This window comes from Myotis daubentonii, chromosome 11 (assembly GCF_963259705.1).
Source record: "Myotis daubentonii chromosome 11, mMyoDau2.1, whole genome shotgun sequence".
NCBI lineage: Eukaryota > Metazoa > Chordata > Mammalia > Chiroptera > Vespertilionidae > Myotis > Myotis daubentonii.
Window position 1 is genome coordinate 81,956,793 of NC_081850.1, and position 12,074 is coordinate 81,968,866.

At 69.0% G+C, this 12,074-nt stretch overlaps 2 protein-coding genes across 3 annotated transcripts; one reads left to right on the top strand and one right to left on the bottom strand.

The window, feature by feature from the left end:
* Positions 1 to 3,578: 3,578 nt before the first annotated feature.
* LOC132212614 (uncharacterized) lies at positions 3,579 to 8,252 on the bottom strand. Of its 2 annotated transcripts, none has more exons than XM_059658617.1 (3): positions 7,958 to 8,252; positions 6,472 to 6,550; positions 3,579 to 5,054 (listed from the first exon to the last, which is right to left on the bottom strand). In XM_059658617.1, the coding sequence occupies exons 1-3, from the start codon at positions 8,250 to 8,252 to the stop codon at positions 5,000 to 5,002; spliced, it is 429 nt and encodes a 142-aa protein (XP_059514600.1). In that variant the 3' UTR covers positions 3,579 to 4,999. The 2 variants fall into 2 exon arrangements, with proteins under 2 accessions (XP_059514600.1, XP_059514599.1); XM_059658616.1 differs by lacking the exon at positions 7,958 to 8,252 and adding an exon at positions 6,642 to 7,902.
* Positions 8,251 to 11,700, top strand: DPP7 (dipeptidyl peptidase 7). Its single transcript, XM_059658608.1, has 12 exons — positions 8,251 to 8,467; positions 8,550 to 8,689; positions 8,809 to 8,972; positions 9,133 to 9,268; positions 9,365 to 9,446; positions 9,682 to 9,848; positions 10,022 to 10,082; positions 10,362 to 10,480; positions 10,645 to 10,801; positions 10,911 to 10,975; positions 11,254 to 11,324; positions 11,413 to 11,700. Exons 1-12 carry the CDS (start codon positions 8,251 to 8,253, stop codon positions 11,546 to 11,548), a joined length of 1,515 nt encoding a protein of 504 aa, XP_059514591.1. The 3' UTR covers positions 11,549 to 11,700.
* Positions 11,701 to 12,074: the final 374 nt, after the last annotated feature.

Genomic DNA, 12,074 nt, shown 5'->3' on the forward strand with positions numbered 1-12,074 from the left:
TGCTGACGCGGGTCCCGGGGTGGCTCCCGCCGCCTCGCGCGCCGAGGCCGGTGCGGATCCTGACGCGGCGGCGGCGACTGCGGCAGCTGCAGAGCCTGGAGCGGGACCCGCGTCTCTGCCCCTCCCGCCGCCCCCGCTTCCTAACGCGGAGCTGAGGGGGCGCCTCCCGCGCCGGAGCGAGCGCTGCGTCTGCGAGCCTTTGCCAGCGCGGGGCGCGCGGGGGAGCGAGGCGGTGCGGGTGCGGGTGCGGGTGCGCGCGCTCCGTGGAGCGGTCGCGGGGACAGGGCCTGATCTCTGCGCGGCCTGCGGGGAGCTGAGTGCAGGAACCTTCCCGTGTCACCGTGCGCAGCCCCGGGTGCCAGGCTGTGTGTGTGTGTGTGTGTGTGTGCGCGCGCGCGCGCGCGCGCGCGGGCACGAGTCCTCCTCCACGGTGATATTTCGGGACGGATTCTGGGGCTCGAGACCCAGGGGTGCGGAGGGGCCTAGGCCACGTGCCCCGGGAGAGGGTGGGGGGGCTCTTCTCCAGAAGCTCACACAGGGGAAGAGTCCCCATCTACCTGGCATTGTGCCTTGGACACCCCTCCCGCCCCCCAAAGGTTGGGGAGAATGGAAGGATGACAGACTGACTGCCCGGGTGGAGCTGGGCCTCCCAGCAGAGTCGGGGGTCTGGCCCCATCCCCGTGGGGGGAGCCCAAGGCCAGAAGTGGCGTCGGCAGCAGGTGGGACTAAGGTTAGACTCCAGGAGGCACTGCCCAGGAGGGACCTGCGGGGCAGACCTGTGTCTTCTGCTTCCGCTCCCCCCCCAGGGCCCCTCCTGATTCACTCCCCACCACCCCCGTCCTGCCTCTCTCCAGAGCCCCTCGCCTCCCTCTGGTCCCCGTGATCCTAATTCTCTGTCCCCTCCACTCCCAGGCCTGCTCCCCCATCCCTAACCTAAAGGATAACTGAAGCTCCGCCTCTGCCGTGACATCACCGTTTCCAATAGCAACTGAGGCTTTTGCATTCCCAACAGCAAAAGCCCCCGGTGGGACAAAGCGGGCTGTCCCTACTCCTCAGTGACGCTCTGAGCGGGGGCGAGGGGAGGTCCACGCCTGGTCCGCGGGCACCCCCTCCCCTCCCACCCCCTGCAGTTCTCACCACCAGGCTGAGCCCCGAGCCAAGCGCGGGCGGGCGGGAGGCAGGGGCTGCAGCTTGGCGGCTCCCTCTCCAGCCCTTTCTCCTCAGTGAGGGGAACCCAGGCCTGGGGGCGGGTGGGCCACATCTCGCTGCAGCCCCACAGCCTCTGTCTGGGATCGAGGGTCACAGTGGGGAGACCCCCAGCCCCCAGCCCTGAGGACGCTTACTGTTCCCGGGGCTCACAAGAGGGCACGTGGGGTGCGCTCAAGGGCCCAGAGCTGGCGCTGTCTCCAGAGGCTCTGTGGCCCTGGCAGGTCACAGCCTGGAGGCTGCCTGCGTGCAGGGGGTGGACGGCCAGGGGTCAGCCAGCACGGGGGGGAGGGGGGGGCTGAGGCCGCGCTGCGGGCCTGTCTCCTCCACCCACCCCCACTCCTCCAGTGGGAGCTCCACTGACCTGGAGCAGCAGTTTCTAAACATCCAGGAATCTGCGAGCTGGTTGTCATGCAGCGGGGAGCCTGCAAGTGGCCGGTGGGAGTGTTTAGCCAGGGAAGCGGCCGAACCCCGCACAGCAGGGCCCTCTTTCTGTCAAAACGGGTTGGTCAGCACCCCTCCTCCCTCCCCAGGCCCGGGTGCCGCAGCTTTTGCCTGGAGCCCCTTGCAAGGTCCCCAACACCCAGGGGAGGGTGGAGGCCGTGCCCGCACCAGGTCATGGGCTCCTTGCAGGAGTGCGGCTCCGTGTTGAGATGGAGGCTTCCTCCACCCCCATCATGGCTTGGGGTGAACTAGAGAAAGCCTTTAAAATATATATATATGTATATTTTAATTGATTTCAGAGAGGAAGAGAGAGGGATAGAGAGGTGGGAACATCAATGATGAGAACCATTGATCAGCTGCCTCCTGCACGCCCCACACTGGGGACCAAGCCTGCAACCTGGGCATGTGCCCTGACCGGGAATCGAACCTGGGACCCTTCAGTCTGCAGGCCGACGCTCTAACCAGTGAGCACACTGGCCAGGGCTGGAGAAGACCTTTGACTGGCTGCCCTGCTGTGACAGAGGAACTGGCTGAGACAGGGACCCCTCTGAATGCTGGGGAAGCAGATTCTGTGGGGAGGCCCAAGGAGACCTGGGGTGTGGCCTCTGCCCCAGGGCTCCCCATGGGAAGGTGGTCTTGGGGTGCACGGCCACCCCAGTGCTGGCTCATTCTGCCCAACAGCACGCGGAGGGACCTGCTCCCGCCCCTCCCTCACTCCAACCACCAGGGCTCCAGGAAGGGCTGTCAATCATCAACACAGCTCCTCCTTGGCCTCAGCCCATTGGCTGAGGGATTGTCACATGACCCAGGCCGACCACTCAAGTTCTTCCCCAGGATTTTAGCCAGTTCGGAACCTGGGACAAGAACCCACTTCTGCCTCCTCTGTGGGGGGGGGGGGGTGAGTCCCTGGGGACGGGGCTCATGAGCCGCCGGGAGACACACTTCTGCCGAGAGGTCGGGCCGAGCAGATGAGCAGGAACGAGGCTGAGACACCTTCCCCACGGCCGAGCCCCCTGCTGCGAGGGCCCACTCCAAAGGGGGTTGGGGGGTGGCTGGCTGCAGCAGGCCTGATGGGGTCTCTGTTCCCTGATCTGGGGGGACCCGAGGGCCTCCCGACCCAGAGCAGCTGCAGACCCCAGCGGTGCTGTCTCCCCTGCCCTCGTGCTGACGTCCACGCACACCCTGTCCGCACGCCACTGCCTGCCCCACCACGGGGTCCCTCCGTCGCCGCCTTTCCAACTCCCCTTTTCCCGGGCGGCCATTTTCCCAGCTTCACAGGGTCCCCACACATCCCACGGGGGCAAGACCCGCCACCTTTCATTCACGCCACCGACATTTCCTGAGCACCTACTGTGTGCCGGGCGCGGCCCTAAGGGCTGGGGCTGCAGCAGCGGAAGCGTTAGGCCCGGCTCATCTGGCCAACAAATGTGGGCCTCTGACCACTGCGTGCGCCTCACGTGCTCAGAGGACAAAGCGGCCAGTGGGTGAGCCACGGCCTCGGAACCAGGTCAGGGCTCCATTCCGGGTCGGGGCTCAGGCCCGGGTTGCACCTTGACCCCTAGGAGGGGACGTGCAGGAGGCCGCTGACCCGTGATTCTCTCTCATCGTTGACGTTTCCCTCCCTCCCCCGCCCCCCTCCTCTCTGAGATCAGTGAAATGTGTGCAGGCTTTAAAGGGGAGTGGAGTGAGGGGAGGAAGCCCGCTCCTCTCCCACAGACCAGCGACGCGCTGGGACCTGTTTTCGCTGCCTGAGCTCAAATCTAGGGCCTTGGCTTCAAGACCTACGACAAAGGGTAACCATCGTTTTATTTCTGACAATTGCCTGTTACAATCAGCCAGGGCGCCGGCCGGCTGAGCCACCGTCAGGTCCAGGCCCAGCGGCCGTGGCCGGACGGAAGGAAGTCACACCGGACCCAGCGGCACGCAGCTGCGAGCACACACGAGAGTTTAATCCACAAAATCCCGCAGCGGGACCCTCAGTGTCACCCGCCACGCCCTGTCCCGTGGCTTCGCTTTGTCTGGCCTCGGCCTGACGGCGGAATTTGGAAAAACCGTCGGCCGGTGCTTCTGAGACCCGGGAGGTTCTGGGCGAGCTCTCCTGCGGGGCGGGGCACTTGTGTGAGTCCCAGTAAAGGTGCTCCTCCGCCCCTGCCGCAGGCATGGAAGCAGCTGTCCCGGCTCCAGAGGAACGCGATCCTCTCCGCCCTGGCCTTCCTGCTGTGCTGCGGGCTCCTGTCCTACCTCAGCGCGGCCGACCCGTGGACAGGTACCTGCTCCGGGGGCGCCGGGGCAGCGGAGGGCCGAGGCGGCTGCAGCTGAAACTGGCCAGGAGCCGCGAAGGGCGGGGAATGGGCACCCCCCAGGTTAAGAGGGGCGTGGCGTCCCCCGCCTCCTGGCTGGACACGGGCGTTGCTGCCAGTCCTCTGGCTGCTCCGGGGTCTGCCGTGGGCAGGTGTCCGCCCGCTGCCCTGCGGTGGAGGCTCGCGGTCACCCCCCACCCCCGTGGTTCTCAGGACCCGCGCTGCCCTGTGTCCGGAAAGGACGAGAGGGCGGCCGGGAGCCGGGAGGGGCAGGGAGGGGTCCTCCCCACGTGCAGACACCCAGGCAGCGCAGTGGGGCTGTGGGTGGGGAGGCGGACGGACAGCCACGGGCTCGGAGGAGGTGCTCGCCCTCGGCTGTTCTTGAGCGCACAGGGGTCCTCGGTGAAGCAGCAGGAAGCGCCGTCTGGGTGTCCCCCACGGAGGCTCTGAGGTCCTCGGGGCCTGGGCGCTGGGCTGAGGAGGTTCTCTGGTTCAGCCCCGAACGGCAGGCCAGCGGAGGAGCAGAAGGGGAGGCCCGCACACCCGCCCGTCTTGCCGGCTCCTCGGAAGGCAGATGCCGACCCGGGACAGGGCCCGCGGCTGCCGCCTCAGGTACCTGCCATGAGCCGGTCAGGCTGGCGCCGGCTCCGTGCCAGGGGCCTCGGGACAGGATGCAGGGCTCACACCGATGGCGAGGTTGTCTGTTCCCGCCGTCTGACGGGCGTCTCACCCCCATGCTCCTCCGGGTGGGTGGGCGACCCCGGGGAAGGCAGTGGCGGGCCTTCCCTTTGACCTCCGCTGCGCGCCTGCTGGTCCCGGGGCCTGGGTTTGGGGGTGAGCAGAGCAGACTGTCCTCTCCCTGGGCCTGGGCCTGGGCAGCCTCCCTGAGGACAGGACCCCGAGCAGCACTGGGAGGCTAGGGACCCCTGAACCTGCAGATCAGAGCGCCCCACACAGACGCGGGGACAGGCGGCAGGAGGAGGGACGAGGCGGTGGACGAGGCTCCTCAGGGACAAGCCCGCCAGGTCGGTCGGTCGGTCGGTTGGTCATCAGGTCCCAGGAGCTGCAGTGAGCGCTGGGCGGAGCCTGCCTGAGGCGTCTCTTCTGGGAAAGAAGAAGGGAGACAGCGTCTGGCGCCGCCGCCTGGAGCCACGCCGGGTTCTCAGAGGAACCTGGAGCACCAGCAGCAAAGGGAGAGCGGGCACGCTGGGTGTCATGGCAACAGGAGCCTCCGGGCACCGGGCATAGCCTCTGGGAGGAAGGAGGACCCCCGGGATGGATGGGAGGACGTCCCGGCCGCTCGTCGCACCAGGATCCGCAGCAGGACGTGCTGGAAACGCTCCTGAAACTCAGCAACGAGCAACAACACAGGGACCTTCCCCCCGGGGCGCATCGCCGCACGAACCACGCAACACGCCCGGGACCGCGGCCACTGCGGCCCAGCGGGTGCGAGCTGAGCGCACAGGGCCCACGTGGGGACCCGGGTCCCGATTCAGAAACGGGCGAGCACCTCGATAGCCAGGCCAGGGTGGCTGCGCGGCAGCCTGTGAACCAGTCACAGTTCCACGCCCGGTCCCGCACGTGCCCGGGTTGCAGGCTGCATCCCCAGTGTGGGGCGCGCCGGAGGCAGCCGGCCCATGATTCGCTCTCATCCTTGTTGTTGTTAATCGCACCCGAGGATATTTCCCATTGGTTGTTAGAGAGGCCGGAGAGAGAGGGAAAGACAGAGGGAAACACACCGACTGGTTGTCTCCTGCACGCGCCCCGACCAGGGCCTGGGTCAGGGAGGAGCCTGCAACCGCGGTGCGTGGCCTTGACCGGAATCGAACCCAGGACCCTTTGGTCCACAGGCTGACGCTCTATCCACTGAGACACACCGGCCAGGGCTCATCTTTGGTTTCTCTCTCCCTCTCCCTTCCTTTCTGAAATTAATTTTTTTTAAAAATTTTTTTAGAGGGACGCGCCCTAACCGGTGTTGCTCAGTGGATAGAGCGTCGGCTTGCGGACTGAAGGGTCCCAGGTTCGATTCCGGTCAAGGGCATGTACCTTGGTTGCGGGCACATCCCCAGTGGGGGGTGTGCAGGAGGCAGCTGATGGATGTTTCTCTCTCATCGATGTTTCTAACTCTCTATCCCTCTCCCTTCCTCTCTGTAAAAAATCAATAAAATATATTTTAAAAAATAAAAGGAGGGATGTTCTGACACACGCTAAGACACACGTGGACCTTGAAGACGTGATGCTGTGAAACAAGGCAGACACCCATACCCCGCCCGTGAGGTGGGCAGCGCGGGCGGACCACAGACACAGCGGACCACAGACACAGCGGACCACGGACACGGGCGGACCATGGATGTGGCCGGACTACAGACACGGGTGGACCACGGATGCGGCCCTGCGAAGGTGTCAGACAGCGGCCAGGTCGTCTGGGCCGATGACCTCGCTTTGGAAAGGGATGAGGAGGGCCAGCTTAAGGTAACGCTTTACAAGGGGAACCGGGTGGGTGGGGTCCCCCCCTCCTTACCCTCCGTTGCTGCCGCCTGGAGGTCTAAAAGGACAGAGCAGGTGTGCTGGGGTCCAGGTCCGGCTCCCAAATCTGCGAGCTGTGGAGGGAATTAGGCCCCAGGCTTTGAGGGGAGGCTTGAGGGGAGGCTGTGGACCCCCAGATGCACCCCCCCCCCCGTGCAGGGCTACCACGTGGGGCAGGACCGTCCGAGAGGGACCAGGACACTCCTTCCGGGTGACCCCTGGATGGAGAGCTGCTGGGGCGCCCGCGGGGAGCTGCGGGCCGGTGCCTGCGCTGAGGGGGGCTGGAGCTGGAGCAGGAGCAGGAGCAGTGAAGGGGCTGCCGTCCGGGGTGGAGGCTGCGCGTCCTCGTCTCTGCCAGGCCCCCCCTCTGCCGAGGCCTCGGGCCCCGAGCGGGCGGCTGCCTACTTCACGCAGGACAGGCAGCCCTGGGCGCAGCCGCGGGGACACAGGAACATGGACACGGGGATGCGGGGACACTGGATCTTGGAGACACAGAGACGTGAGGAGGGGGGCACGGGGACGCGGGGCAGGGGGCACGGGGACACGGGGACGGGGGGGCAGGGGCACAGGGCCAGGGACGTGGCGACAGGGACACAGGGGTAACGGCACAGGGACACGGGGACGCAGGGCCGGGGGCAAGGGGGCTGGCACACGGGGACGGGGACGTGACACGGGGTACATGGGGCGCCCGGGGGCACGGGGACCGAGACACAGGAGCAGGGGCACGGGGTCATGGAGACACAGGGGAAAGAGCAGAGTGACGGGCACCCAGGGACGGGGCCCCGGGGGCACGGGGGGTAAGGGGAGCACGAGGACACGGGGACGGAGACACAGGGACAGAGGGACATGGGGACACAGGGGCAGGGGGAGCAGGAGGACATGGAGACGGGGCCGCCGGACAGGGACTGGGGGCCCCGGGGGGCGGGGGGCCAGGGGAGGGCCACGCCCGTGGCTGGTGTGATGTGGGCGTCATTGTCATCAAGCCGTTGCCTCAGTGACGGCCTTGGATTGGAACAGCCGGACAGTGGCCCACCCCGTGGCCAGCCCCCAGCACCCAGCCCTGTCCCCGCACCAGGCCGCCCGGGCTGGGCAGAGCCGGGGTCACGCTGGCCAGGGGCAGCCTGGGGAGGGGGTGTCGCCCCTCCCCTCTGCAACTGGGGGTGGGAGCTCTGCGGTTCTGGCCCTCACCCAGGCCCTGGACTGGGCGCTGGGCAGCGGGAGGGGCCTCTCTGTCCTCAGGCTAGTCCGCCCCCCAGGCTTTCAGCAGTGACGTTCTGGCTGCCCCACCCCTGCCCGGCCCCACCCCTGCCCGGCCCCACCCCTGCCCGGCCTGGCCCCTGCTGCCCCTGGACCAGCTCCTTCCCAGGGCAGCTGCCCGCGGCATGGGCACCCCACCCCCACGGTCCAGGGCTCCCTCCCCCTTGGCAGCCTCATCCCCGCCGCCCGTCCCCAGGCCTGTCTGCAGGGACCGGGCCCAGGACACCTCCGCGTGGCCGAGGCCGGTTCGGGGGGACTGGTCACTCCTCCCGCCGACGCCTGGCACGAGCAGGACCCCTCGGTGACCGGCGGGGAGCGGGGCGCGGGGCACAGGCCGGATCCCAGCAGCCGCCGCGCACGGCCCAGTCCCCGCGCCCAGCCCGAGCCTCCGGCGGCCGCGCCCGTCTCCATGGTGACGCGGGGACAGCGGAAGCGGGAGGACGGCCAGCCCCGCCCGCCGGTCACGTAAGGTGCCTGCCGGTCATGTGACCGCCCGTGCGGTGCCCGCGCCGCCGACATGGGCTCCCGGTGTCCCCTGGCGCTGCCCGCGGCCCTGGCCCTGCTGCTGGCGCTGGCGCGGCCCGGCTTGGGGGCGGCGGGGCGGCGGGGACCCCCTGCGGCCCCCCGCGCCCCGGACCCCGGCTTCCGGGAGCGCTACTTCGAGCAGCTGCTGGACCATTTCAACTTCGAGAGGTTCGGCAACCGGACCTTCCCGCAGCGCTTCCTGGTGTCGGGTGAGTTGCGGGGACCCCCCCCCCGCCCCCGCCCCCGCCCCGGCGGCCCCGGCTCCGGCTCACCCTCCCGCTCACCCCGCAGACCGGTTCTGGAAGCGGGGCGAGGGCCCCCTGTTCCTCTACACGGGCAACGAGGGCGACGTGTGGTCCTTCGCCAACAACTCGGGCTTCATCCTGGAGCTGGCGGCGCAGCAAGCGGCGCTGGTGGTCTTCGCGGAGCACGTGGGTGCTGGGCACGTGGGTCCCGGGCCGGGCCCTGGCAGCCCCGGGCGGGTGGCCACGGCGGGCCGGGGGCGGGGGCGGGGGGCCTCGGCGGGTCACTGTCCCGCCCCCGCCCGCAGCGGTACTACGGGAAGTCGCTCCCGTTCGGGGAGCGGTCCACGCAGCGCGGGCGCACGGAGCTGCTGACGGTGGAGCAGGCGCTGGCCGACTTCGCGCGGCTGCTGCAGGCGCTGCGCCGGGACCTCGGGGCCCAGGACGTCCCCGCCATTGCCTTCGGCGGGAGGTGGGTCCTCGCCGCCCCGTTCTCTCCCGGGACCCAAGGGCCTTAGACGTCCCAGGTCCTTCCGGGCCGGGGCGGGGGAGCAGAGGGGAGGGGCTGGGAGGCGCCCCGGGCGGCAGGGGCTGAGTGTGGGGCCCCAGCCTGGATCTTGCGTCCCGACCAGCTACGGGGGGATGCTCGCCGCCTACATGAGGATAAAGTACCCCTACCTGGTGGCGGGGGCGCTGGCGGCCAGTGCGCCCGTTGTGTCCGTGGCGGGCCTTGGCGACGCCTACCAGTTCTTCCGGGACGTCTCAGCGGTGAGTGGGGGTGAGGGGGGCGGGGGCTGGGGTTCCAGGGGGGCTGGGGCTGGGGTCCCGCAGCAGCCCGGCTGCAGCCACCTGTCCTTCCTCCAGGACTTTGAGGGCCAGAGTCCCAAGTGTGCCCAGGGCGTGCGGGACGCCTTCCAGCAGATCAAGGACTTGTTCCTACAGGGAGGTGAGGAGGCCGCCCCCCCCCCCCCACTGGCCAGCAGCCCCCAAAGGCCTGCCTTACCCCCCAACCCCCCCCACTCCTGTCTGTATTCCCCCTCCCGGCCAGCAGCACCCTGTCCCCCAGCAGCCCCCAAAGGCCTGCCCTGCCTGCACCCCTTCGCGGCCCACCCACCTCCTGCAACCCCCCAGCAGCACCCCCCTCCTGGCCAGCAGCCCCCAAAGGCCTGCCCTCCCTGCAGCACATGACACGGTCAGCCGGGCGTTCGGCACCTGCCAGCCGCTCTCGAGCGGGAAGGACCTGGCCCAGCTCTTTGGGTTCGCCCGGAACGCCTTCACCATGCTGGCCATGATGGACTATCCGTACCCCACCGACTTCCTGGGGCCCCTGCCCGCCAACCCTGTCAAGGCAAGGACTTCCCCCCATCGCCCCCCCCCCCATGGGTCCCGGCCAGCTTCCCAGGATGGTTGATGCCAACCACACGAGGGCCCCCACCCCTCACAGCCTGGGGGCAGGGCAGGGCGAGCGGGAGGGGTGCAGGTCTTGGGGATCTCCGGCTGAGGCGCCCCGCTGCCCCCCAGGTGGCCTGCGACCGGCTGCTGAGTGAGAGCCAGAGGATTGCAGGCCTCCGGGCGCTGGCAGGTGGGTCCGCCCTGGGCCCTGGGCCTGGTGCCGAGAGGGGGCCCCAGTGTTGGTGTGGGGATCCCAGGGACCTCGGGGCCCAGGATACCCCACCACCCCCACCTCCCCCATGGCCCAGCCTGGGGCCACTACCCCAGGGGCTGTGGGAGGTCTCGGCCGGGAGGGCAGGCACTGCTGGTGCAGACTCGGGGTGTGCCCTCCTGGGCACACAAGACCCCAGGGTCCTGAGCGGGCAGGTGGGGGGGGTGTCCAGGCACCGGCTCAGCACCCTCTCCCCAGGGCTGGTGTACAACTCCTCCGGCACGGAGCCCTGCTACGACATCTACCTGCAGTACCAGGCCTGCGCAGACCCCACCGGCTGCGGCTTGGGCTCCGACGCCAAGGCCTGGGACTACCAGGTATGGGGGGGCATGGGACTGAGGGGTGGGGGGCCAGGGACTGTGGGGAGGGGGGCTGGGACCACGGGGTGGGGGGGCCCCCTGGGACCGCGGGGTGGGGGCCCGGGACCGCGGGGTGGGGGGCCGGGACCGCGGGGGTGGGTGCTGAGTGAGGCTGCCCACAGGCCTGCACGGAGATGAGCCTGACCTTCTCCAGCAACAACCAGACGGACCTCTTCCCTGCGCTGCCCTTCACGGAGCAGCTCCGCCAGCAGTATTGCCTGGACACCTGGGGCGTGTGGCCCCGGAGGGACTGGCTGCACACCAACTTCGGGGGGGGCGGTGAGGCTCGGGCTGGGGGGCAGCTGAGCTGGGGTCTGAGCTGCCTGCCCCACAGCTCACTGAACTCGGGGCCCCACCTGGTCCCCCCAACCTACTCTGTCCCTTCCAGACCTCAGAGCCGCCAGCAACATCATCTTCTCCAACGGTGACCTGGACCCCTGGGCAGGGGGCGGGGTGAGTCCCTGTGGGGCTCCCCATGGGGCTGCGAGCTTCCAAGGAACCTGGGCCTGGGCCACACCCACACCCGGTCTGCACCTCCTCACCCTCCTGGTTGATAGGTCACCTCTCCTCTCCAAGGAGGCCAGTCGAGGCTGCACAGCCTCCTCTGGTTACTGCTCTAGCTGCACCCCCAGCTGGCACGTGCAGCCTGTGCAGGGCTGGGGGCTGGGGGCTGGGGGCTGGCTGCCGGAGCCCCCTCCCCCCCGCACACCTGACGGGTGTCTGACTGACAGATCCAGAGGAACCTGAGTGCCTCCGTCCTGGCCATCACCATCCGAGGGGGAGCGCATCACCTGGACCTCAGGTACGGCCGCCAGGAGGGAGGGTGCTGGCCTGCCCGGCCCCGGCTGGACCTGGCCGGGCTGCTGACCCCGCCCCGACCTGCTCCTCAGGGGATCGCACCCGGCAGACCCCCCGTCCGTCCGCGAGGCACGCCAGCTGGAGGCCACGCTCATCGGCCAGTGGGTGGAGGAGGCCAGGCGGGCGCAGCACGGAGTCTCCAAGGCCGAGGGGCGCTCCCCCCACTAGGACCGGCGAGGACTCCAGGGTGGGCGTGCTCGAGGGGGGGCTGGGCAAATGCAGGGGCCTCGCCAAGCCCCATGGGGGAGGGACAGGACGTGGAGCACGCATGCCCAACCTTCCCCATCATCAGTCACAATAAAACAGTCCTGAACCCCCAAGTTTGCTGTTTATGGGCGATGGGGGCCTGCTTTCACGGGCCAGCTGAGCTGTGACACCAAACACCGAGGCCACCCCAGCGACTCCACCTCCCTTCTCTGCTGTTTTCAATGTCACCACCACCAAGGGTGCTCCCCAGGAGCCCCGCCCCTTCCCCCTCCCGTCCATCTTTGGAGGCCCTGGGCCTGCAGGAGCCCACCCTCAGCCATGGGCCTGCATGGGGGGGGGGGCACTTCAGGGCCAGGCCTGCAGCTTTCCGACCTCGGAGAGGCGGGCTGGGCCCTGGGCCTGCGGGGAGTCAAGGGCACGCGTACATGTCCGAAGGCCCAGGCCCCGGCCCCTGGGAGCCCAGACCTTGGCAGAGGTGCGTCTCCTC

Bases quoted from the DNA above. Each gene is read 5' to 3' on its own strand.
- LOC132212614 (XM_059658616.1), bottom strand. From the start codon at position 7,157: ATGTACCCCGTGTCACGTCCCCGTCCCCGTGTGCCAGCCCCCTTGCCC. The intron at 6,551-6,641 runs GTAGCCCTGCAC...TTCCCTCCACAG, and splicing joins GGACGGTCCTGCCCCACGTG to CTCGCAGATTTGGGAGCCGG. The intron at 5,055-6,471 runs GTAAGGAGGGGG...CTTCTTTCCCAG, and splicing joins CCAGGCGGCAGCAACGGAGG to AAGAGACGCCTCAGGCAGGC.
- DPP7 (XM_059658608.1), top strand. From the start codon at position 8,251: ATGGGCTCCCGGTGTCCCCTGGCGCTGCCCGCGGCCCTGGCCCTGCTG. The intron at 8,468-8,549 runs GTGAGTTGCGGG...CTCACCCCGCAG, and splicing joins GCAGCGCTTCCTGGTGTCGG to ACCGGTTCTGGAAGCGGGGC. The intron at 10,802-10,910 runs GTGAGGCTCGGG...TGTCCCTTCCAG, and splicing joins CACCAACTTCGGGGGGGGCG to ACCTCAGAGCCGCCAGCAAC.